Here is a 25,915-nt window from a genome sequence, read left to right as displayed (position 1 = left end):
ATAATTTGTTTGATGCTTGATCCACTTGAAGGTTTGGATACTCATAAGGTTAGAGACTGACATGCCCAAGTTTTAGGCATAAGCTCCCAAAGAAGAATTGAAAACCCAGTTAAAAACACCCACAGTCCCCTATGGAAATGGGTAGGTAGAGATTTGTTGTAAAACCCACTCTATCCTGGAGTTTTGGCACCTGAATGATTCTCTTGCAAGATATGCCTCCAAGTGGCATTTCCCACTCGGAGTCCAAGAGCTCAGAACCCCCTCCTGAAGGAAGGTGCTTACAGATGCCTGTTTCAGAGGTTCTGTGGGGCCTGCCTGCTTTTTAAAATGCAGTGGTAGAAAGAAGAGCAGGAACCAGTAGGATTTACTACTTAACCTTCCTTTCTCTGTTTCTGAGACTGATAAATGACTGCAGCATTGATTCTGTTTTGAATGACTACTCTAAAATACATGCATAAAGCAGACTATCTTAATACACACAAAGCCCACATCTCTGATAACCTTTCACCTTGAAAAGTGATTGGATTTTAAAATGAGTTCTTGGATAACTAGAGCTCTCAACCAACCTGCACAAAATCACACCCAAGAAAGGGAATAACTGAAGGTGTGGGTACAATCTAGATAGAAGGAACAAAGAAAAGGGATGCTGTTGAGAGATGGTGGAGGTGGTGTAATAGGGTATAGTTTGATAGTAAGGCAATAGCAAAGTGATCTTACACCTGTTCCTTTCACTGCTGCTGCAGCAGTTCTGTTTACAGATAGCATGCAAGTTATGCACGTGAAAATATGGCAGTGCAGACGTCCTTGGCTTGTCCTTGCATTTAATTTCTCAATACACTATTCTGCCTCAGCTTGGCTCAGGCAAAGGGAATTCGAGTGATTCAGATCATACCATAGCATGTTCCATTTAACTGTTTCCAAGAAAACTTTATAAAGTCAGTGAGGGTTGAACCTGATGGAGGGAAAATCGTGATACTTCCTCCTTTTTATCTGCTTCTTTATCCTCTAACTCTTAGAAAATTGATTGACAAAGAAATGTAAACCCTTGTGTATATTATTCATAATCAGCTAACTGTTATTAGTTCTTCGGGTGGCTTTATCTCTTTCTAGCTGATGTTTACAAATGTGTTTGTCGATTTTTAGGTAATTATTGGCACAGGAGTTTCAGCTGGAATGAATCTGAGTGAGTCATACAGAGTGGATGTTGTTGGGAATATTCCTCAAGGGTAGGGATGATATATTCTTATTCAAACTATACCTTTTCCGTATGGCATGTAGCTTTTATTATAGTAATTTGTAAACATTTATTTCATCTCCAAGGTTACGTGCACCAGCAGTTCCCGAGATTCAGCTCATCCCAGCAATATTTGTGGATGCAATAGCAATAGCAATAGTTGGATTTTCAATGGCTGTATCAATGGCCAAGATCTTTGCCCTTAAACATGGTTACACCATTGATGGGAATCAGGTAAAAGTACTGGGGTTGCTTTGTTGAAAATTCTCAGTAGCACCTTTGTTACATCATTAACATAGAATGGGATATTGGACAAAAATGAGTTTTTCTTTCATAGACAAATCAGGTCAGGTTTTTGACAGCCTACACATTTAAATCCCAGGAATTATTTTAAGTTCTTCTGGCTGTGTTTTAATAACCAGTTTCACTTTTAGCTTCATTTTTTGAAAACTTGCTTCTATTAGACTTAGACATATGCATGAATATTAATTGTAGGAACAGCAATTACTTAGCCTACTCTCCTGATGGCCAGCTACTTTATCTCTGTTTTCTGTAATAGAGCAAAGCATAGAGTTCCCATGTGATAAATACAATGCTTTAATTGTCAAAGAACTATTACCTAAGGTTTAGAAATTCCAATTATGTTTTATAGTTTCTTTTTATTCCCACCCATTGCAGATAGGCAGCTCGTCATTTTCTGGGGCAGCAATTGGCCCTATCCATAGTTAGCATTCTTATCATGATTTGAGTGACAAAGGCTGTGGTTAGGGACTCTCTAAAACTAAAATGGTATGTCATCTTCAGCTACCCTGTCCTTCCTGTGTAATTTAGAATCAGTATTGCAGCTGGATTATTGGTTGATATTGTTGTGGTGTCACGGAAGCCAGAAAGTTCATATGCTGTAACGCATGTCCTAGAGCAAGCATCTGACACAGTACAGATCAGCTGTTCCACCTTCTCAAAATGGCTGTCTTCCTCTGAGAGTAAATGGAGTTTAAATGACCTTAACCTACAGAGTTTTACATCTGGTCAGATGAATCTCATCCTTCACATCATTGTTCTTTGTTACCCAAAGAGAGAAAAGTCCATAGCTGCATAAATGGAATCAGCTCTGTTTATATTAGTTAAAGTAATCATCACTGACCTAAGTTAAGCATCTAGATCTTTTCCTCAGGAGGTGCCAGATGCTACTTCACCTGGATGTTAAACTATAGAACTCCTTGTCACAGGATGCAGTGCATGCTGAGTGTTTAAATGGACCAAAAAAGCATTGTACAAATGCAAAGAGAAAAACTCATTGAGAACTGTTCAAAACATATAACTCAAATCATCTCAGTTACAAATAGCAGGATGCAGAGTAACCTGGGGAGGCCTTATTACAAACAAATACCTTCTTAGGCATCAGAAGCACAGTACTGAGGTAGATGGAGCTCTGATCTTGCTCACAATAACAGTTCTCATGTGAGATCTTCCTGATGAAGCAGCGGACACACATTGTTTTTTTCATGTACAGCAATGGATTACCTCCCATGGAAACACAGCCAAGGCTGCTCTTGGTTCTAATAGTACTAAACAGATAGTTTAGGGTGGGAAGCAAAGAACAATGTTTGTATGAGAAACTATTTTCCATGTATATTCAGGGTTAAAATCCAAGTTATCCTCAAGCTGAAGAAATCCTTAAAACAAGCAATGCTGTCATTCATTTTAGTTTTCAGTCTGACTCATTACTGTAACATTTACGGATGGGAAATGTCTCCAGCACTTCATGAGGTACTTTATTTAAAAGATGATTTAACATGCATCAGTTAGCACATGTATAAGAACCACAAGTATAAGCTACAATAAGGTTGTTTATTCTCTATAGTAAGGTTGCTAGAAAGCACTGTACATAAGATGTGGTTATTAATATGTATTGATAGCTCCAGCTTTGTACAGTTGCTAGGTATAATTGCCTTTTGTTTTGCTCTATTGTTTAACACAGGAACTTATTGCCTTGGGAATATGCAACTCTGTGGGGTCATTTTTCCAAAGCTTTTCAATCACTTGCTCAATGTCTCGAAGTCTTGTCCAGGAAAGCACTGGTGGGAAAACTCAGGTATGTAAACCCAAATTTTGAGCCAAACAAAGTTTGCTTTTTGGAGCTCCAAAGCTAGAGCCTGAAGCTTCACTAGATTGCCAGATTTCTCTACCTGGGGCAGAAGGAATAACTGGAGTTTCCCATGTTTCAAATCCAGATTGGGCCAGGATAGAAAGCTGCACGACAGCCAAAAGGGGTGAACTGAGTGGGAGGGATCAAAAGTCACTTGAACAACCAGCCTTGTGACAAGCACAAGAGGGGTTAGCTAATCGGTAATACTGCCCTTTGGGGGCACTTATAAATCATTTTGGGCTTCTTTTGTTCAGATTGCAGGTGCTCTCTCTTCAATTATGGTTCTGTTGGTAATTGTGGCTATTGGATACGTCTTTGAACCACTTCCACAGGTAAGGGAGTTTTGCCTCTTAGGCGTTGCTTTGTCAGTGAACAGAGGCCAGTGAGTATTGCTTAAAAGAGAGATTGTGGGATGATTAGTAAGCAATACAGTTAGGCCTTGATCCAGAAACCTTTAAATTTTGTATGCATTTTTGCTATACGTTAGACTAGAAATGAATAATATTTTGAATTTTGAAGGATCCAGCATATTTTTTGTTATTGTTTTTAATATTGGACATTCTGGACTCTGTCTTTAGAACATAAAAATTATAACTTCAAACAACTCCCCTTTAGAATCATTTAGGTTGGAAAAGACCCTTAAGATCGTCAAGTCCAACCGTTACCCTAACAGTGCCAAGTCCACCACTAAACCATGTCCCTAAGCACCACACCTACGTGTCTTTTCAATACCTCCAGGGATGGTGACTCAACTACCTCCCTGGGCAGCCTGTTCCAATGCCTGACAACCCTTTCGGTGGAGAAATTTTTCCTAATATCCAATCTAAACCTCCCCTGGCGCAACTTGAGCCCACTTCGTCTTGTACTATCGCTTGTTACTTGATAGAAGAGACCAACACCCACCTCACTACAACCTCCTTTCAGGTAGTTGTAGAGAGCAATAAGGTCTCCCCTCAGCCTCTCTCTCCTCCTCAGCCTCCAGACTAAACAGCCCCAGTTCCCACAGCCGCTCCCCATACAACTTGTTCTCTAGACCCTTCACCAGCTTCGTTGCCCTTCTCTGGACACGCTCCAGCACCTCAATGTCTTTCTTGTAGTGAGGGGCCCAAAACTGAACACAGTATTTGAGGTGTGGCCTCACCAGTGCCGAGTACAGGGGAACAATCACTTCCTTAGTCCTGCTGGCCGCATTTGATTGCAGCATAGGAATTCTGGGAAGAGGTTAAAAATTTAAAAGAAAGTAATAGCTCAGCTAGGAAAGGGTTGGGGCTGGGTGGTGGGTCAGCATAATGAGTTGGTTTTGCTGCAGTTTTACTTATTTGTATAAAAATATATTTATGTGAATAAATATATTCTGACTTTAAAAAAAAGTTTGTTTCTGGTGACATGCATAGGATGATATGCAATTCCTGTTTCTTTTTATAAGAGATGTACCTTGGGTTACACCTATATGACTGTTGCAGGAATTGTTGCAATATATTGTAGAGAAACTTGAATTTGAGATTATAGTCTAGCTGCTTCAGGCACTACAGGCACTATAATTGCAGCAGCATGGAGCTCGGGAATATGTGATTTCTCTTGACAGGAAAGAGTAAATCAAACTGTACTGACTGGCTTGCCATTTCTGCAGCTGCAGTAAAAGCATATCTCCACTGAACTACTTGAAAAGTTGGTTTTTTTAAATTGAACATCTGCTCAGTAGATTTATCAGTTGTACAAAGCACAGAAATAGAGTTATTTGTGATGCTTTGAAGTTCTTATTTGGCATTGGGTTTATTTTGCTTCTGAAAATTGCATTTGTGTAATATTCTTAGACAGTGCTAGCTGCAATTGTCATGGTGAACCTGAAAGGAATGTTTAAACAGTTTGGAGATGTTGCGCACTTCTGGAGAACCAGTAAGATTGAGCTGGTGAGTAATCCACAGCTCAGTGCATATATTTTACTGTATTAAATTCATGGCTTCTCTTCTTCGTAACCCCCAAAACAGGGTAGGAACTTATCAAGGAGTTACAAATTGGTGTTGCATTGCAGATGAACATAAGACATGGAGCTGTAAGTACCCTAGGAGAGTGATCTGTTGCAGTCAAGAATGTTTTTGTTGTTGTTCAACAACCTTTAACTCAGGTCAGAAGTAGTTTGGTTGCAGTAAAAGCAAAGCTTTTCAGTGTTGCTATAGGAACTGCACTGGAGACTGTGGGAATGTCTGAGAAGAATTTGAAAAACAGAGTTAACAAAGAAAACTACGTGAAGGTATTTGCCATCTTTTAAGACAAAGCAAAAACCTGGCTCGAGTGGGCCAGAACTAAGAGTATCGGAGGGATCATTGTGGTAGCATTTTTCTCCTGGATTAACTGGCTGGTGGAAGTAAGTGAGAGCTACTTGCAGGCCTTGAATACTGTTTCCATCCTAAGGTATTTGGAGTCTGGTGGTAACACAAGATTCCTTGGAGAACAGGACTTAAGGCATTAATTAATATGTGACAATTTGTCAGATGTTATGTTAGTGCACCTTGAGCTTTTATGCCCTTCTGAAAGGTTAAGGCAATTACAGTCTGCTATCATGTTGGATTACATTATAGCCTATTCCTGAACAGAAGTGATATGTAGGTTTTGAGGTTGAATTATGCTATTGTTTTTGCTGTTAACAGAAGAGGATGCATAATAATTCAGACCTTTTCTTTGTTTTAGGCCATCTGGGTGGTAGCTTTTGTGGCTTCTCTTTTCCTGGGACTAGACTATGGTTTGCTTACTGCAGTAGCGTTTGCAATGATAACCGTTATTTACAGAACACAAAGGTCAGATTTCTTCTTTATCAAAATTAGTGTTTGCTGATCTTCTATGTGGTTTTGTTTGTTTAAGCGGTACAAATAAGCAGAAGACCTTTCCACTCTCTTCAACTGCATGCAGTAGAGAATCTGCTTCATAATATAGGTCATGCCCTGTGGCTCTGATCCAGGGTTCACATTTTATTTTTCTGAGAACAAAATTTCTAGAGGGTATGAACTTGCCGTTTCAAAGATAAACAGAAGATTTTCGATTTCTTACATTGGTTAATCTTCTTGTTTACTTTTTTTAATGCCTAGAGTTTAGACCTTCAAATCTGCTTGATGACAGTTTCAGTAAATTATTACATTCTGTGTGCACTGTCACAGTCAAGCAGAAGTTGCGTCAGGTTATCAGTAGATGAACGTTTTATAAGAAAGTTCTAATTTATCAAAAAATTGCGCTTGCCCTTCTAGTTTGTCAAATCACTTCTCCTCTCTCCCCATTCAAAGTGACAAAGCTTTTACTGTGAAGCTTTCCAGGTCTACAGTGAAATGATTTCTTGCATGTGTGGGTAGGACTGTCATGTGAGGCTTCTAGGCTCAAGGTCTGGGACATCTAGGTGGAAAATGTATAAAAGTCTAGGTTTCGGTCTGCATTGGAATGATACCAAATTCTGAGATTTCTGCTCTGCGTAAATAAGAGTATTTTTCTGCCATCTCTATATTGTTTTGTTCTTGCAAACAGAACAGTAATGTACTTTGCTGTCACACTGCTTGTGAGTTGGGAATACTTATCTCCTCAGGTGTTGTCCTGGGAGCAGAGTGGCTCTTTGAAATTGCAGCATGTATTCTGCCAGTATGAGTTTCCGTATTTGCAAGATAGTCAATGGAGTTGCACCAGTTCATGCCGAAGAGAATTTGCCCTGTACCTTTGCATGCTTTGGCCTATGCTTTTCAGAAAATGATAACATTACAGTGCTAAGTTTATAAATTGTTTTTGCATTGACAGAAGCAAACTTGTCTAGTCACCAACTGGCCCCTTTATTCTGTTCCTGCCGTAAACTGCCCACTGCATTTGCCCACATTTAGATAAGCCTGTACAAGACAGGCACTGCAGAATGACCATTTAAAATAAGTTTCAATCTGTATTGAACACTCACTTTTCCATTTTATAAGGGATAATACTGAAACAGTTGCTTCCATTTCTCTCTAGGCCTCAATACAGAACCCTTGGTCAGATTCCTGACACTGACATCTACTGTGATGTGGAAGAGTACGAAGAGGTAGGAGTGTATTCTTCTGCATTGAAGAGTTTTATGTAGTGAGCAAAGACAACTGTGGCAATTTTCTGCTTAGCCCTACCATACTGCACATATAGTGCTGTCTGCCTAGCATTCACCTGTGCTGAAGGGAAAGAAAATAAATTTGATTTTGGTAGCAAAAGCTTTTTTGTTGAAAATGCTAGCTTTTCATACTGTATATATGTTTGACCAGGAGGTGATCAAAAGTAACCTTTATCCTAGTTCCATTGTACTAGCTTGTACAAAATGGTAAGGTTTATAGGAATACCACTGCTAAACCTGCTATGTACACAAGCGCGTACAAGGCCACCTTCTTTACTTTTGTGGCAATATTGCATGAAATCCATGGAACCCAGGATCCAAACTGATATGTTCTTCAGAATTGCACGAACTGTTCAAAACAGCATCTCCCTGCCTCCACCCATCCCGTGCTCATTAAATATACATGATTAATGACACAATTGCTTGCCATGCACTTAGCTTCTTATAAATGCCATTTTGTTCAACCAAAAGTTGGTAAAAGCAGTAAATTTTATCAATATAATGGATGTAAACATTCTGTATTTATTCACAAACAGCAACTACAATTTTCTGCACTCTCTGTCATGTTCTCAGAGATGCTGCTATGAAGGCTACATCCCCCTTTACTATGGAACCAGTCTGTAAAAACCTATGGGAAAAGATGATTCTGTAATCTGAAAACATTCTCTCACCAGCAGTTCCGCTTTGAATATGATACTAAGCAAAAGTATATGTGAGCATGTTTATAGCTGTATGCAAAGAAGAGGAGACTCCCATTTTTGTTACACTGAATGCAGCTAGCGTTCCTCCTCCTGTATAAAGATGGGCTTGGCAGCATATGGCAGGCTGGATCTCAGCTGCTGGCCAGGCTATTTGCATGTAAAATGTCAGAGTGCAGCCTGGTTAGAGATGACTCATTTAAAGTAGAGGAAAAAAGTGATATTGAGGCCTATCTGAAGGCCTGTTTAAAACCAAAGATTTGAAAGGCTCTTTTTTTGGTACCTGAGGAGACAAGAAAGAAAAGGACAGAGAGAAACAGAGAAATAAGTCATTATGCCTGTATAAAGGGAGGCTAAAAAGAAGCATTCCTAGATCTGCAGGATTTCCTCATGGTAATACCAGCTGCAGATAGCAGTATCAGAGAACTGCAAACATTCAATTCCTTTTTATGTCTGTACATTTCGTTGTTATAAAGAAGGAGAAATGTTACATAGCATGGATTGTGTGCAGTATTACACCAGGAAAGGGGGAGGTTCTGACCTGATTGGCTTTGCTCACGACAGTGCCAACCTTTATTTGACACATGCTGATAGCCATTCAGAATTGGCTCTTGGGCTGCTGCATGTTCATGTGTCTTGTGATCACACAGGTGCTTTTCTTCTAGTGCAGGCAATACTTAACTGTGCACATCCAATATTCTTTTCCTTAGGTTAAAGAATATCCTGGAATAAAAATATTTCAAGCTAATGCATCACTGTATTTTGCCAATAGTGAGTCATATACAAGTGCACTGAAGAAAAAGGTGAGTAAACCAAATTCTTTAATATCTTGTGTCTTGAAAATTCAAACTGGCTTCGGAAACATGCTCAACTTTCAGCTCCTTTAGTGTAGCCCCTAGCACAGTGTTTCTCAGCCTGGTGATCAGTAAAACATGAGAGGGTGACTCTCCAGCCAACTGCAAATCATCTTAGGAAGCAACAACATGGTGGGAGGAAATAAGCGGACAGAGAGTAGCTTAATATTAACTGCTTGTGAATGGAAGGTCTGGTGGTTGCAGAGCACAAACTGGTCAAACACATTTTTTTTTTTTTAGAAGGAAATAAGTAGTTGCTGAACCAAAACCAAAATGTCTGGGAGTAAAAGCTTCTTTTGTGGGTAACGAACTTTACTGGAGTGCAAGACCATGGAATACTGTAGGCATTCAATGCCTCTCAAGAGCAACAAATTACCTGCATGCAGAGTATGCCTCGCCTCCTGTCTAACCAGTGTTTGACTGGGTGGGAATGGCAATAACAGAACTAGCTAAGGGCAGAACTACCTGACCCGGTAGCAATTGCACCCTTACTAACTTCTGAAAAATTTTTCTGTAGCTCCCATGATGAGTCTTATACAAAACAGGTGGGTGGTACTTGTCTTCACAAAGCAAGAGGTGTTGGCAATTTATGTCCAAATGCACTTCTCTCGCCTTTGCTCTCTGCACTCGAATCAGCACTCGGTTGAAACATGGCGCGCTCTGATTTCAAGAAAAGAATGTGATCCATCTCTTCCTCATCTTGTTAACATTGTGCTTGCCAAGATTATTCCTTCTTACTTTATACTGTTCTCACCCCCACCAAGGGAAGCTGAACAATGCAGGCTTATGTTTTAAATTTATGGCAGCGATGAATTCAGCGCTAATTGATAATGCAATGTCATCCTAACAAGCTGAATCTCCTCTGATTGTGCTTTCTTTTCGTGACAGACTGGAGTGGATCCTTGTGCCATATTAGCAGCAAGGAGAAAAGCCCAGAAGAGGCATGCCAGGGAAATAAAGGCGGCAAATGAACTCAGAAAGAAAGCTGTATTGAAACTAGTGAATTCTTCGGTAAATATTTACCTCCGCTTTATCAGCTAACATGCTGCTGCTTTCTGGTGTTACCATTGTTGTTTATACAAGGTGCAGGGTGCAACTCAGGTAGAAAGGCTTAGGGAGCAAGCACTGCGCAGTGCGGACAGGCTACTGGGGGAACAGCGTAAGGATCCACGGCTGGATTGGATAATTGTGTTGAACCTGATTATTCAGGTAGCACATAGCGGAGCAGAGCCTTTCCACCCTGTCATACTGTCTCAGCAGTGGTGTCAGCAGAAATTGGAGGGACCCTACCTCTGCCTCTCCCCACACACTTGGAATAATCATGCAGAAATAGGATATAATAAAATTAATTCAAATTAGCAGCCCCTGTAATAAAAAGGTGCCATCCGCACTGCTGATCCTGGCATGGTTAAGTGAGGCAGGTACATTGAGAAGGGTTGTTTGAAACATGCTTGTGCTTTTGTGCATGTTTAAATTCACCCCCATGTTGGGAGCTGGTGTGTGCTTTTTACAATGGGAAACCAACCAAACGCCTAACTTAAAGAGCATGATTGCTGTTGCTTCTTTTGGATATATAGGCCTTGGCAGGATCAGCAGGGATAAGGCAAGGAAATGGAGTAAAAACATATGAACAGGTGTCAGTGTTTGAAGGAAATGGGTAATTCACTCCTAAGAGAACAGCTTTAAGCTGCTTGCATGTGACCGTAGAAAGGCTGGGCATAAGAGAATAAACCTTGATATATGTAAGATATGGAAGTACGTGTGGATGTAAAGCCAGTTTCTGTAATGGTTAGGAGCTGTACAGCTTTTAAAGACTGAAAGAACAGATGAGTATGGGGAGGAAGGGGATCTACACTGAAAAAGCATTGGCTGTCATTAAGCTTTATTTATATTCTCTCCCAGAGTAACGACGTGGAAGCAAGTGTAAAACATGAGATAGCAAATGATGAGTTACCTGTAAATGGAAAATTCGCATCTGCAGATGCTAGTGTACAAGACATGTCTCCTGATGAGCATGAACAGTTTGTGGAGCCCAAAACAAACATCCACTCTTTAATTCTGGATTTCACCCCGGTGAACTTTGTGGATTCAGTTGGAGCAAAAACATTAAAATCAGTAAGTAGGGCTTTTTTTCCCCAGAAAAACCCATAGAAAACTTGTGAGATACTTAACAGGGAACATAAATGCCAGCTCAAATACAATCCAGTATCTCACCTAATCACGGTTTTAATTCTGTAGCTCTGTCAGTTCTAGCTGAATACTGGGGAATGTGGACTGTGCAGCAGTCATGGTAATTGGCTTACATCTTCCAAAACTGCAATGTATACAATGTTAGACCTGCGTTTAACTTTGGTTTAACTCTGTTGCAGATTATAAAAGAATACAAAGAAGTTGGTGTCTGTGTCTGTATTGCCAGCTGTAGTGGTGAGTTGAGATTTTTTTTTTTTTGTGAGCTTTATGCAAGAGATTGTGTTTTATCTCTTTCCCTCTGGCCCTGAATTTTCTGCTGCCAGGTGCCTCAGTACTATCAGCACTTACTTCACATAAAATTGGATTTGAGGAAAAGCATATATGCATTAGAGCCTTCACTTTAGTGAAAGTAGAGCACTGACATAATGAGTTCTGTGAGGACTAGATCCTGCTCCCATTTATTCCAGCTGGCGAACTGTAAATGCCACACCGAACTTTGCACCTTGGGATTGTTATAATAATGTAATAAGGAGGAAAAGCCTGCAATGTTCCAAGTTTCTGATATTTGGAATTGTACCATGTTCTGCCAAGAACAGGCCTCTGTGTATGTCTGGATAAAAGAATTACCCATTTGGAGTAGAAGTAGCATGTGATCCACCTGGCCGCTGTAAATGTTTTAAGTAATAACAAGTAAGAGAACAAGTTGTCATCTTCCTGAGATAGCATTGTCTTCCATCTTTGTGCTTTAGTTTATGCACTGATGCCATGTTTGTGTTTTATGTTGTAGGCCCTGTAATGACTGAGCTGACAAGACTGAATTTTTTTGATAACACTGTAACAAGAGAGTTGCTGTTTCACAGCATTCATGATGCTGTCCTTGCTTGCCAAGTGAAAGACGGGTCTGCTTCACAGTCGGATTTTAACCTCTGAAGAGTGGCATCGAGCAGAATGGAAGCCAGATTTATGCTGATGGAGACTCTTACTGAATATTTAATTTGCACACTTTAAAGAGAGCCTGAGGCTATTTGTATCTACGGGTATAGGGTGGTGCTTATTTTCTGTAGGAAGAGTGGATAAGGAATTGGAAAGCCTTCATGCTCTTGATTTTTTTTCTTCCAATCAGGGTGTAGCCTTCCAACAACATACAAACACAAAATTATGCAAGACAAGAAAATTCAGTGTATTCTGCTACAATCAGAATCTGATAGACAAGGTGACATTCCTATTACTGTTGAGAAAATGGGCACTTTAACTCACTATGAGGTGGGATCTTGCAGGAAATGACTGTTTCCGCAATTGCAATGCACTGTACCAGTGTCTTTAAAGAACTTTCTTAGATGACTTTTAAAGCCTGATGTCAACATCTGCATACAACAGATTCATATAAATTATAATAATCTGCCAGCTGGATTAATGAATTCACACTGGTAGCATTTAGCTGCTACTCTTTTTAAACCTGGATGGTACAGTTATTTTTTTAAAATATCTAACCTTTCTCAACTACACTCTTCATTGCCTGAACATTTTCACTTGAAGTTCAAATTAGAAACTCACTGTTTAATTATTACATTATCAATATGGTAATTCCACTGCCAAAACCTAGTTGTGCTTTCTAGAAAAGAATACAGTTGATTTTAAGCTAAGATTATTTTACCTTCAAAGTTTGAAGACAAAACTGGTTTTGTCAGGAGGCAGGAGTGAAGCCTGTTAAAATTAAATTAAGAACTGATGCCCTCTATGCAGTCTCTTAAGCTAGAATAAAAACACAGACAAGGTCTAATGTCTCAGTGGGCCAAAAAAAAAAAAATCAAACCCAACACTTCTCTGTTGCCTGAGGTATCTTCCTACCAGCAGTGCTGCTTCTGCCTCAGCTTTTAAGTGCTTTGAGAAATAGATTTCAACAGAAATCAAAAATGTTAAGTGTTTGGTTTTTTTAAAAGAAACAGTAGTGTGGAGTTTTTTTCTATGGTCTTCACAACCTGGCTGCTGTAGTACTGCTTAACTTCAGGTGGGAGATGAAAAACATGGAAATGTAACTCAAGAAAAGGAAAGAAATCTTCAATGCCTGTGTTTCCCTAACAACAATCACTATGAATCTGAGCAGAGGTAGGAACCTAAAAGTGTTTGTTTCTCTGTAGGTTATTTTGACAGCACAGGGGAAGAGGAGTGTCAATGACATTTCATTTAGCACCCTCAAATCAAAGGTCCTGTGCATAAGGGAATTCAAACTACTTTCTCTCTTCTGAATGCAGAACTTAATACTTTTATCTTGCTTTAAGCTGTCTTGCGATTAGGGCTTGCTTCAGGTAAACCAAGTTTCCCAGCCACCAGGGGCACTTGGGGAAGATGTTTTATTTCATCAGACTCCCCTGCCAGTAGGGATAGGAGGCTTTCTGCATCAGAAATTACCACTTAGCTGGAGTTCAAAAGATGAATTGAATGCATGTTAACACACTGTGCGTGTTTATTTAAACAACTTTTGGTACATTTTATAATGTTAACTAGTTTAACAAGCCTTTGTATCTACATACAGTATATTTTTCTACTTTTCAGCTTGTCGCAGCTTCAGTTTTTAACTATGTAGTCTCTTCAGTTCATGTCAAAATCCTGTCAACTTCTAAAATAAAGTGATGATCATGACTTGTCAAAATTTTCCACTCTGTCTTGGTGAGACTCTGCGCATGGGGTGAGTCAAGGTCACTGGATGCAAGTGTCTATTGCTACGGGGGTCACCACCTCCATGCAGCTCCTCCCTGCTGCTCAGGTTCCTGCTCCTCTCCCCCCGGGCTCCCCCACCCACATGAAGCCCTCTCCATGCCAGGCCTCAGCGTGATACAATTAGTGCTGCACTGCCCATCCTCTGGGGAGCTGCTGAAACGCTGGACTGAAAACCTTTGCCCAAGAAAGTCCTAGATCCCAGCCTGTGCGGCACTAGTACTCTGCCACCTGCTCCTGGGTACCACCAGCACTACTGGTAACTCATCCAGTAAAATAAAATCTGGCAGCTTTTGGCCAGCCTTGTCCAGTGCTTTGCTGCCACCAGCGGAAGCACTGCTTCCTTCTCGCCAGCCTAAGTTACCTACTGAAAAGTAAATGACAACATCTTTCCTATACTGATTAACAAACTGCTATCTCAAAGTTTAAATCCTGCCTTAGGCTTGTCAGTGCTAGATTAAACAAACCCCCATCCTTTAAACTCATAACAGGGCTCACCTCCTTCCCCTCTCCAGTTAGTTCGTGTGCCTTGACAGGGTAGCACCTCTAGCCCCTCACTGCTGAAGCCCCACCACAGCAAATGTCACTGGATAGCCTAAGTCCAGTTTGATGCCTCATAATAATGAGAATAATGCTCCTCTTCCCCCCCTTTTTTGCAAGAGTACTGATGATAATTCAGGATACCCAGTAAGACCCAAACTCTTTTTACATACTTCACTTACCCTTCTGAACTAAAAGGTACACTTGAGTACTGCTCTTGGTAAACAGATACTCTCAGTGCTGCTATCTGAACCGCTTTCCTCTCAGGCTCAAAATGAAAAAAATTCTGTCCTACCAATAAATTTGCATCCCTCCCCAAAATAACACATAACCATTGAGCTCAGCTTTTCAAGCAGGTGTGGGCAAAACCAGGGGATTGCCTAAGTTTGCTTATCAAGTTACTGACACTGGCCAAAATCCTGACAAAGTCCATGTACCACATATGCTTTTTCCCTGTTGTACACACCTCCTCTTTCAAAAAAAACATTAAGTGGCTGCTTCTAAGCTTGATAAATTGATGTCAGTTGTATCAAAATGAGACCTGATAAAACTTCTCTCACTTCCAAGACAAAGCAGTTCCCAAAAGCATTTCCCCCCACCCTGGTATTTCTTCAAGCTCTTCCCCTGCTCACCTCCAAATTTAATGCAAAACTTGAAAAAAAAGAAAACGAAAGGCTGTTGCTTTTCATTGACCAAACCATCCAGCGTGAAAGGAACATGCTAGATGAATGAAGATCAACCTTTTAATGTTGCCTGCTGCCAACAACTATCAGCTATTGCCCAGCTACCGGAGCATCAGGACCCTATCAGGGTCATCCTCCATGTGTAGTAGCATCTTAGACAAGTAATACGATGTATGAAAGTGCTCACTAGTACGCTGATGCCAAACTTGAATCTTTTTTAGAGCAGGAACAGGAAAAACCAATCTTATTTCCCTTAGCGCTAAGAAATTATGCTTACTTCTTCCTCCTTCTTGACCCACTTACTATTTTGTAAGAAACAAAGAATCTCAGCAAAAGGGATGAAGAAACCCACTGAAGGAAAAAAAACAAGTTATGATGGTACTAGAGCGTTCACCCAGGGAGAGAAAAAAATATCCCTTCGCGTCTTCCCTAAGCTGGGCACTGACTCAGACCACCAAGCACCTGAGCTGAGCTATGTACACCTTCTCCTCAGCTCTTGGCCCATGGCAGTTCCCGAGAGTTTTCTCGGGACACACTTGCACCTTGGTGCTGAACATCACGCAAGCGCACCTGGAAACACTGTAGTCACGTAGGGATCTTTCAGCACCTCTACAGCTTAGATGGTAAGTTTTGGGATGTAAATGGTGGCTAGGGATCTAAACTTTGGATTTCTAACATTGCCCAGGTATCCGATTTAAAAATATCTCACTGGTCTAGGCTGCATTATTAGAATCTCCCTGAGATTTTTTTCTTCTACAGCAGCAATACCCCACCAGTGTAGAACACACTCATAATGAACTCACACCTACTGTCTGGAATACTCCATTTATTTCTAGCTTCCAAGAACAAGACATGAATTACTCACTTGAATTTTTGTTTCACAGGAAGTTTAACAACAGGAACAGGAAAAACATTCCAAGATATTAGTTGTAGGTCATGTAGCGGGGGGTAGCACTGAATTTCGCATACGATTTAATGACTTTGTTCACTGCTTCTAAGAAGTCTTTCTCTGTTGCGATTTTTCGACGTGCTCGGATAGCAAACATGCCTGCCTCCGTGCAGACACTGCGAATCTCAGCGCCTTTGAAAGAAAGGGATAAATGAATTCAACACTGACCACCAGTGGAGATGAAGCATACACAGAATTGTTAAAAAGAAAAACCAAAATTCAGCTTACCTGTGCTATTAGGACACAGCCGAGCCAACAGCTCAAATCTTATGTCTCTTTCAACACTCATGGAACGAGCATGTATCTTGAATATGTGAGTTCGCCCCTGAAAGAAGAGCGGAGGATAGAAGTGTTTGTGCTATGAAAGAGGGGATGACTCTCAGCGTGCAGCTGTCCACATCCAGAGCAAAGGCAGATGGAAAGTAAATCTTTGCTGCTCAACTATAGTTCCCTATGTCTGGACTAGCATGTTTAAGTGTCCAGGATATAAACTAAGAAAATAACTTTAAAAAGAGCTTTAATGGTAGAACTACCTCAAGGAATCTCTCTCAAAAGAGCCAAACAAAACACGTTCCAACTTAAGAACTAAATCACGGATCTGGTTAAAGGATTCCTTATCTGTTGAGTCAGGAACATACAGTGAATATAGCTATTTACCATAGCTTCTCGGCCAGGGATGGAATCTGTGCAGTGTGGGAAAACCTTTTTGGCACATCCTTAATCCCCCAAATTTCCATGTAGTTTCAACGTAAGTTAAGAGTGCTGCTTTTATAAATTCTCATAAACTGCTTCCAGACAATAATGCCCTAACTGAAGAAACACTCCAATATCAGAATATACTTAGCTGTGAAAGAAAGGATTCTCACCTCAAGATCAGGCAAGCTAAACTCTATCTTCCTATCCAACCTGCCGGGCCTCATCAGGGCTGGATCCAGAGTATCGGGTCTGTTTGTAGCCATCAGCACTTTGATGTTGCCTCGTGGGTCAAAACCATCCAACTGGTTGATCAGCTCCAGCATAGTACGTTGCACTTCGTTGTCACCCCCAGCCCCATCATCAAAACGAGCACCTGGAGAGAAAAGACACACATTTCAAAAAATAAGAGAGGGACCTTCAGAGCATGGAGGAGAAGTCACAGCTGCGACATAGAAGACACCTGGAAAAATAATCTTAAATTACATACAAATATTTGTGACAAGTTGTTGTGGTTTAACCCCAGCCAGCCGCTTATTTACTTCCCCGCCACCCAGTGGGACGGGGGAGAGAATCGGGGGAAAACTTGTGGGCTGAGATAAAGACAGTTTAATAGGACAGAAAGGAAGAATAAATAAATAATGCTGCTGATAATAAAAATAATAATACAATAATAAGCTGAAAAATCCTTGACTTAGTATAAACATTACTTAGCAGCAACTAAAAACATCAGTTTATCAACATTATTCTCATACCAAATCCAAAACATAACACTATACCAGCTACTAGAAAGAAAATTAACTCTATCCCAGCCGAAACCAGGACATGAGTTTAAAAAAGGTGTGAGGAGATTATTTGAAAATGACACATTTCAAACAAAGAGTGAGTGCTGTTATCTGTCCATTATAACAGGCACTGTATCTTCATCCTTAGTATGAATGGGCCTATCTCCCTGCCTAATAACCAGCTGGGCTGCTGAAATTTATAAATGTAGTTTGTTTGTTTGTTTTGCCTCCCGTCAACCAAAATCTTCCCCTACCTTGTCTGTGTAAAAATTGTTCTGCTTTCAAAGGACCCATGTACTTCCTTTGAGAAAAAAAATTACTGAATTTTCAGGCAGTAATAAAGATTTAGTATGTAGTCCAGAAGCTGAAGGGGGTTTAAGTTAACAGTACCTTTTGCAAACACAATACAGAGATTCTTCACTGAAGTTCACATAATCTGGATGTTCTAAATGTGCAAAAATGAATTCTCATCTGGGCTAAATATGTTCAAGCTATATAAACCAATTCTTGATAGCTTCCTGGACATAGGACATTCTGGTACTAGTTTTGCTGAATAGGTATTTACAAGCACGTTTCTTGAAATGCAGCAATCCAGATAAAGAATTACAACATGAAAAGAAAACCTGGAAGTTGTCATATGAGATTAAAGCTATAGATACCACAAACATACCTCCAATGGCATCAATTTCATCAAAGAATATAAGACAAGCTTTTTTAGTTCTGGCCATTTCAAAGAGTTCACGAACCATTCGAGCTCCCTGAAAGCAAAAATCAAGATTTTGTTAAAGATTCAAGGCACATTAAAGGAAAACTATCAAAATTAAACTTTTCATGCTTCCAAACACTTCTAAGTTTCCAATGATAAAACTCTTATTTGTACACATATATATAATGGAACATTCATAAATCTTAAAGCAATTTATAAAGAAGAGACAAATTTCTACTCTTAAATTCAGAAGTACAGCTGAAGTCATTTACCTCAGGGCCAAGTGAAAAATAAGTGGCAGTGTTGAGAACAGAATCCTAATCCTAGAGTCCTCCCAAACTGTACATTAAACTCTGCACTGCAAAATCCATTTCATCAATGGCAGCATACTTCGGGTTTTACAACTGATTGCCTGACCTGCAGTGATTTGTTTGACAGTTCCTCCCCACTCCTTCTATCTCCAAGCATGCAAGTACATTCGTCCGTCATACCCACTATGGTGTCTGGTCACCACGACCGGAAATCTGCAAATCACTCCACACTCCATCGAATATTTGCTCTTACCTCTCCCACATACTTCTGCACCAATTCAGATCCAATTACTCTGATGAAGCAGGCATCAGTCCTGTTAGCAACAGCCCGGGCACAAAGCGTTTTGCCTGTACCAGGTGGCCCAAACAAAAGTACTCCTTTGGGAGGCTCAATTCCAAGGTTAACAAATCTTTCAGGCTGCAAGAGTGGGAAACAGAAGGCAAGGTTATGTGCAAATCAAAATTAATTTGCATATACTCTTTGATGCACATAAGAAAATCATCAATGAAGAGCAATATAAACCAGGCTAGGCTGGATTTCACTTGTTAAAACTAGACTTCCTTTCACTTAGGTGTTTATACTCAGCTACATTATCTTTTCTTGCTTTTTCAAATGCTAACGGATGACCAGAATACTTTCAAAATAATAAAAGTTTCAATCTGGAGGTTACTTACGTGAAGCAGAGGGGTTTCAACCACCTCTCTCAGCTTCTCAATCTGCTCTTTACAACCACCAACATCACTGTAAGTGACATCTGGTTTTTCTTCTACCTGCACAACAAAATTTGAGCGAGCAGTTAACAGTCTGATGCTTTGAAAGCTCTAGGCTTTCAACAGCCCAGAACAAAATCCAGCCAAAGTAATCAAAATTACAAGAGAAAGCAATGTCATAAGTAAATGTCAAATAAGTAAAGGCAGTCTCACTTGCATCATGGTGACTGTGGGATCAATCTTTGGAGGCAAGGGGATATGGATTTGATACTTGTTTCTGTCCACCCTGGTGAAAAAGCATAAAGACTATTATTTTAACACCAGTTAATTAAACTGTCATGTAGAAACAACTCTGTAAATTAGAAGCCGAATTCTTAAACTGTTCTTTTCTCTGGCATCAGGACAGCCCAGCCCTGAAAGCTAACAGTCAGATGGGCTAGAAACTGGAATTCCTTCTGCAGAAAAGTTTTAAGGTTTCCAAAAACATTAATTCCAAAGTATTGTGAAAACTAAACTTCAAAATACCCCACAGAGCAAACTGGCAAAATATTGATTTTAAAAGTAACAGCCTTCACCTCCTCAGTGAACATTTCCTGTAGTCACCCCCTGCGTGTAACTGCAGACTGCCAAAGAGGAAGCAGGCTACACAGGCTCCCTGAAAGCTGGGGCTATTGGGGCCCAAACGGAAAGGTTTCAGTCCATGACACACGGTTTTCATCAGAATGACATCAAAATCAAAAGATTCCAGCACAGCACGCAGGTGAGTTACCATCTTCCAAAAGAATGGCATTAGTGTTATAATTTCAACCACTGCAAAAATATGAAGTGATAGCTGTTGACATGTCAAACTAACGGATCAGATGAGAAAGCTTCAGTCTCCGGGAAAACTCATGAGAACGTAAAGATTTTGCTTACCCAACTCTCATGCCTTCTTCTATGTCAGTAGGTGCCACCTGGTCACTGAGATCCACCACAAATTTGGCAAACTGCTTGACATTGATAATGTACTTGGGATCCTCAGAGTCTGCATTGATTATCTTTGTACACCTAATACAGAACATACAATTAACACTGCCAAGCAGACAAACTAACTGGCTTGCTATTTGTATAAGCATCAAGACGAGAGACTCGTATTTTTCAAATACACCAAAATAGCTGTTGTACTTGTGATTCTATTATTAGAGCATCATACAATAATTACAGGAATAAGTATGAGTACGTAAGGCACCATCAAACATAAGACAGTTCCTTTCTGATACAATGGTAAAAAGCACTTTCAATACGCCTAACGTGTGAACCTTATTTTTTTAAAAAGTCTACACATAAGCTCTAAATCACATTTTTAACACTATGCACCTCCACTGTAAAGAGGAAAAGTGCACCCACCTTGCAACTTGTAATGGTTGCTCACTTTGAAGAGTTTGCTTATCTGCCGCCAGATCCCAAAGGGCAGGAGGAGCCAGGCCAGTGTCGGATTCCTTGATTCCTATGTACAACACAGACAAGCTGAGGAGGAAGCAGCTAACTGGTACATCAGCAGTCCTTCCCACACCAAGAACCTTAGACGTAAGCCTGCAGGAAGCTTTTTGAGAGCTCTCCAAAACACACGCACACACATCTTTGATGGACTTCCTAAAAACCAAGTTTCCTAAAGAAATGAGGCCTAAATGACTGTGCCGGCTAAACATGCAAATACCAGTCTAGCCATCCTCTAATACAATTTTGCAGTGTGGGGGCGATTACAACCAAGCTTGATAGAGATATCAGAGATAAGTGTATTTCTAAAAGTTTCAGAAAAGGAGCAAAACTCTGCAAGTGCTTTCACTCAGCGAAAGCCTTAGGGCAAGGTATCAGAAGCTAAGGGATTCACACAGATGAAAAACCTTATAAATCTTCCAAAACATGGATATAAAAAGTACCATCTCCATGATGTATTTGAAAGAATCAAGGATTTTACTGGAAAAGAGAAACTGCAGTCTTCCTGGCAGAACTGAGGGCCACTAGAGGATTAGCAACAGGGCAACAAACATATATCAGCAAAACAAATGAAGAAAAATTAGGGAACAAATTAATTTTTATTGTAACTGCCATAACTGACCAGCTGATTTTAAATGCCAACTGCTCTAATAGACGTTTCTTCGTTATACAAGGACTGGTACCACTACTTAATGATACTACGTTGAGGTTTTGCAGTCTATGGAAGTTCACTCACTATTCAAATGCAGCTTGACACAAATCAGAACAAATTATCTAGTGGCAGAAAGGGGCATTTGTTTCATGCCACCATAATATATAAAAATTACAGTTTTGAATAAAAATGTGTTAAACTACAAAATTACATAATCACAAAATTACATAATTACAATGTACAGATTAGCCCCGCCCAATCAAAAAGACCATCACCTACAAAGCAAAAATCTCACGTTACCAATTAAAGAAATGTATTCTTTCAGGAAAAATAACAATAATAAACCAATGCAGAAGTTGTTTAAAATCAGCTTTTTAAAACACTCATTTTGGTATATGTGGCTCTTCTACTGAAAGTTATCTTAAGAAAGAAAGATACCAGTGAGCTCATTGATTTTCTTAAGTAGTTGTTGAATATCATCTTCTACTTGCTTGATCTGCCTTGAATATGTGCTCTGGCCCTGGAAAAGAAATATCATGTAGATTTCGTAACTCAAATTATTTCATGTTTAGGAAAAAATGCCAACAGCTGCTGAGCATCAAGACGTTCAATAGACTGTCTTGGTGTAACAGCCAACTATTGATCACAGCCAAAAAAAGACAGTATTAAGGTCCAGTAACAATATTTCTGCTCGCAAAAACAGAGTGCAGCTACACAGTTGACCAATTGCGCAAGTGGAAATTTTTCACATTTGTAAACTTCAAGGACTTTTTTTTCTTTTAAACCTGTTCAGCCATATTTTTTTAAACTATTTTTTTTCTGAAGTTTAAAAAAGACTTAGTAAAAAGTATATACAGACAGAATTCTGTACACATTATCCGAAAATCACCTGTATGAGTGCTTTAACTACCTTACCCAAACTTTCTATCATCCAAAGAAGATAGCAGAAAGATCCTGGGGCAAATGAGAAGCTAGAGTCTTGCTTGTGATAGAATGCTTTACTATCTTGCCCTGCCTAATGCAGACAGATCTGGATCTGGATTTCCTTTACAAGATCTCCTTCGTATCAACTTGGCAACAAAAAAGAAGCCACAGTGGGCACAAGCCATATTTCAGAGCTTCGTAAAGGAGTCTCAGTGTCAACAAAATTCAGACTTCTGGCAAACATATCTAAATCCAGACATACACTAACCTGCAAGTTTCATTTTTTAAGAGTTCTTTCACAGACCCACCGTACCTTCTGGTGGAGATGGGAGATTTGCATTTTAAGCCTTATTGTCCGTGGAAAACGCCTCCCAAGATTACACTCTTTGACAAGGTCCATGTATCTCTCACTAATAGTTTTTTTAACATGATGGCTAAAAGCAAGTAAATTTGATGGGAGAAGGGGTCTTAAAGTTATTGTTCTTTATAAAGCAAGAAAACTGGTTAGTGAAGAAGCCCTAGTAAAGCCCTAGCTGTTAGACCCCTATGACAATCAGCTACGAGATACAAAACAAAAACAGAAAAAACCAACTTCATTACTTTCAAGCTAACAAAGCAACTGGATTATTTTTAGGGTTGTGGGTTGGGTTTGGGGCTTTCTTGTTGGAAGCCAGAAAGGGAGAAAAGATTTTGGCAGGAGAGAAAAGCATTAGGAGAAGCAGATTTACTAACTACTCACTAAGTACACATCCCTCCACTCTTGCATTCAATTCCTAACAGGACTTGGTTTTTTTCTTTAACACTCTGGTATATATGTATGCTACTTACATACGTTTTCAGCAAGGCAATATCTCCTTCATCCAGAGCTGAAACAAGACAGGAAAGACTTTAGCTTCCAATTTTACAAACAAAATCAGCCATTTCATTTCTGCTTCTAAAAGACGAAAACATGTATTTTAAAGGGATTCTTTTGAGTTTCTACTTTTTCACTAAACCAAAGTGGAACAAAAAAAGTATCAGACATTCAAGAAAAACAAAATAGGGTCTCCAGCTACTCTCTTCAGTCCAAAAATCTGTACCACCCAGAGCTCACAGCAAGCAAGCTACTTAAACCTTGCCTCGCTCAAAGTAGCTTACCGACCTGCATCTGTACAGAGAAGGAACTGAAGGTATCAAAACTTCATCTTTTTAACTTTGTGTTTCTTAATGTTTAAGAAAACATTGATGAAAAACTGCCACCACTTTCCCCCAGTGATGTGTCTCTTCCAAAATGCCCAGCGTGAGCAGGGAACAGCAACCAAATCTAAGCTGGTCTCAGCAACAAAAAACTACTGTAACCTACTAAAGCAGCCCAGAATCAGTAACTAATACAATGCCGAGTTCTAATATTTTAAAATGGAAAACATGGGAATGGTTGTACTAGATGAGATATGCAGTCTGGTCCAATATCCCTTCTCCAACAGGAAGGTCTACAAACATGGCAAATACACAGTGAGCTCCCACTCCCAGGTCACATGTTGTTATTAACAGCCCTTAAAAAATTTTCCGTATGTGACTATTTCTGTCAGTTTTTTGAATCCCCGTAAACTTTCAGCAGAATATGCAGGAAGGAATTCCCCAGTTTAAATCAGCACCCTGCTTCCTTTTACTTGACTTAAACTTGGAATCTAAAAATTGTACTTGAGCCTCAGAATTCCCACATCAGAACAAGAAGCATCAGCTGTTAAAATGCATATGCTTTTGCACAGAGTCCCACAAGATTGCTCCAGCGAACTCTAAGAAAAATAGAACTCTCTCTGACTGTCACCCCCTATTTACTTTCATATCACTTGACATTTAACAGACCTTTAACATTCCCCCTCCTTTCCCCCCAAAGCTGTTTCTTTTCCCAACTGAATGATAGCCTTCACCTTAAGCATCCCTGGCCCTCAGTTTTCTCTCTTTCCTAATTCCATTTTATCTTTTTATGATAGAGGGAGCCCAAACCACACAGTATTGAAGATCTGGGTGCAGTATGTATCCTACAGTATTTTGAGAGGATTTTTTTTTGTGTTGATCCTTATTTCTTTCCCGGTTATTTGTACTACCCCACTGATTTTTTTTACGTCTACTAAACACTCTGTTGTTATAATTTAAAAATCTTTCTTGAGTGGGAACAGTTCAAAGCCCATCGCTGATTACATAAAGTATTGCTTTTGTTTCCAGATGCATTATTCAATACTTACTAACATGAAATGAAAAAGGCAAATGAAATTCAAACATGAGAAGCAACTGGCATTCTTCACACTATGCCGGTATCACCAGAAAAATTTGCCACCTCACTCTCTCCCGCTTCCAGTGAATTACTTATGAAAGCAGCAACACACGGGGTTTGACAGCCAGCTCTGCAGGACTCCACCAGCGGAGACAAATTGCGATGTTTTATTAGGCTGACCTGTTCACCAATCATTAAAGCGCAAAAGGCCTTTTGTCTTACAGAGAACAAATTAGGCTTTTTAGGAGCTTTTTATAAGAGAACCTGAGAGATCCTTGGCAACAGAGAAGCCCGACCGTACCCTCTGGATCTCGGCTCCAGCGGCTCCCCCGCAGCGCCGGGAGGGACCTGGCACACCCCCCCCGGTATTCGTTACCCCCCCCCGGATCCTTCACCGCGCTCCCAACGCGCTTCTCCCCAAGGGGCAGCAGACTTCGCGGACCTGGCTCTCCTCAGTTTTCCCTCAGAATCTTTAAAAAACAGAGCGGTGTTGACGTCTAACACCACCGCACCCCAAACCGCCCCCCCCCGCTCGGGGCCGCACAGGCGGCACCGGCCAAGCCCGGGCGGGGAGGCCGGTCGCGGGGCGGCGACCGCAGCGCCAGAAATCATGTCAGAAAGGGTTTTTAAGTCTTTTTTTTTTTTTTTCTTTTTTCCTCCAGTCGCCCTCCTCCAAGCCCGCCGCTCCCGGCACCGAAATGGCCGCCGGCATCACTGCCCCGCGCCCGGCCGAGATGCTGCTCGGGCAGTTTCCCCGCCACGGACACGGGGACCCCGAACCCGGGTGGGGTGGGGTGGGGTGGGGTGGGGGACGCTGCCGGCTCCACCGCCCGGTGCTGCGGTAACGGCTAGTGGGCCCGGGGGAGACGGCTGGGCCCCGCCGGGCCGGGCCTGACCCCCGCCCGCATCGCCTCTCACCGCGGATGGGCTTATCCTCCTTCTCCTCCTCCTTGGTCTTCCTCTGGTCGGCGCCCAGGTAGTCCGGCATCCTGACGGCCCCCGGCCCGCGGCCCGCCCTGCCCGGCCCTGCCCCGGATGCGTTACGCAGCACCGCCGGGGCTTCCGGCCGCGCCGCGCCGCGCCGCGCCGGGGGGACACCAAAGGAGGGTGCACCGGCCCGTGCGCGCCGCGGGCCCGCGCCACCACCATCTCCTTCCCCCCCGCCACCGCTGCCGCCGCCGGAGAGTTCCGCCCGACACAGCCGCCGCCGGAGCGGTGTGCGCCGCGCCGGTTAAACCCGTCCCGGGCTCGGGCTCGGGCTCGGGCTCGGGCTGCCGCCGGCC

General features: G+C 41.1%; 2 protein-coding genes across 4 annotated transcripts in view; one reads left to right on the top strand and one right to left on the bottom strand.

Annotated features, from left to right (window-relative positions):
* SLC26A5 (solute carrier family 26 member 5) overlaps positions 1 to 13,883 on the top strand; it is a 37,992-nt gene extending 24,109 nt beyond the window's left edge. For 2 of the 3 annotated variants that reach the window (XM_030015241.2, XM_030015243.2), the window contains exons 9-20: positions 1,144 to 1,226; positions 1,321 to 1,468; positions 3,216 to 3,329; positions 3,638 to 3,715; positions 5,198 to 5,293; positions 6,072 to 6,178; positions 7,362 to 7,431; positions 8,900 to 8,992; positions 9,932 to 10,054; positions 10,946 to 11,158; positions 11,413 to 11,467; positions 12,021 to 13,883. In XM_030015241.2, coding sequence (XP_029871101.1) covers positions 1,144 to 1,226; positions 1,321 to 1,468; positions 3,216 to 3,329; positions 3,638 to 3,715; positions 5,198 to 5,293; positions 6,072 to 6,178; positions 7,362 to 7,431; positions 8,900 to 8,992; positions 9,932 to 10,054; positions 10,946 to 11,158; positions 11,413 to 11,467; positions 12,021 to 12,163 — 1,323 coding nt within the window. In that variant the 3' untranslated portion in view covers positions 12,164 to 13,883. Of the gene's footprint in view, positions 1 to 1,143; positions 1,227 to 1,320; positions 1,469 to 3,215; positions 3,330 to 3,637; positions 3,716 to 5,197; positions 5,294 to 6,071; positions 6,179 to 7,361; positions 7,432 to 8,899; positions 8,993 to 9,931; positions 10,055 to 10,945; positions 11,159 to 11,412; positions 11,468 to 12,020 lie in introns of those variants that run through there. The other variant, XR_005932517.1, reaches the window with a different exon arrangement.
* A 2,099-nt stretch (positions 13,884 to 15,982) lies between these two features.
* On the bottom strand, positions 15,983 to 25,718 carry PSMC2 (proteasome 26S subunit, ATPase 2). The gene is made up of 12 exons (XM_030015248.2): positions 25,551 to 25,718; positions 23,207 to 23,244; positions 21,893 to 21,974; positions 20,713 to 20,812; positions 20,242 to 20,373; positions 19,540 to 19,612; positions 19,291 to 19,386; positions 18,869 to 19,033; positions 18,269 to 18,356; positions 16,987 to 17,189; positions 16,349 to 16,445; positions 15,983 to 16,252 (listed from the first exon to the last, which is right to left on the bottom strand). The coding sequence occupies exons 1-12, from the start codon at positions 25,618 to 25,620 to the stop codon at positions 16,095 to 16,097; spliced, it is 1,302 nt and encodes a 433-aa protein (XP_029871108.1). The 5' UTR covers positions 25,621 to 25,718; the 3' UTR covers positions 15,983 to 16,094.
* Positions 25,719 to 25,915: the final 197 nt, after the last annotated feature.

Source organism: Aquila chrysaetos, chromosome 5 (assembly GCF_900496995.4).
Source record: "Aquila chrysaetos chrysaetos chromosome 5, bAquChr1.4, whole genome shotgun sequence".
In the NCBI taxonomy this organism is placed as follows: domain Eukaryota; kingdom Metazoa; phylum Chordata; class Aves; order Accipitriformes; family Accipitridae; genus Aquila; species Aquila chrysaetos.
This window is presented reverse-complemented; position numbering and strand designations above follow the sequence as displayed.

Bases quoted from the DNA above. Each gene is read 5' to 3' on its own strand.
- PSMC2 (XM_030015248.2), bottom strand. From the start codon at position 25,620: ATGCCGGACTACCTGGGCGCCGACCAGAGGAAGACCAAGGAGGAGGAG. The intron at 20,813-21,892 runs GTATCTTTCTTT...TGTTGTACATAG, and splicing joins GAAAATCAATGAGCTCACTG to GAATCAAGGAATCCGACACT. The intron at 17,190-18,268 runs GTATGTTTGTGG...TTTTCTCTCCAG, and splicing joins TGAAATTGATGCCATTGGAG to GTGCTCGTTTTGATGATGGG.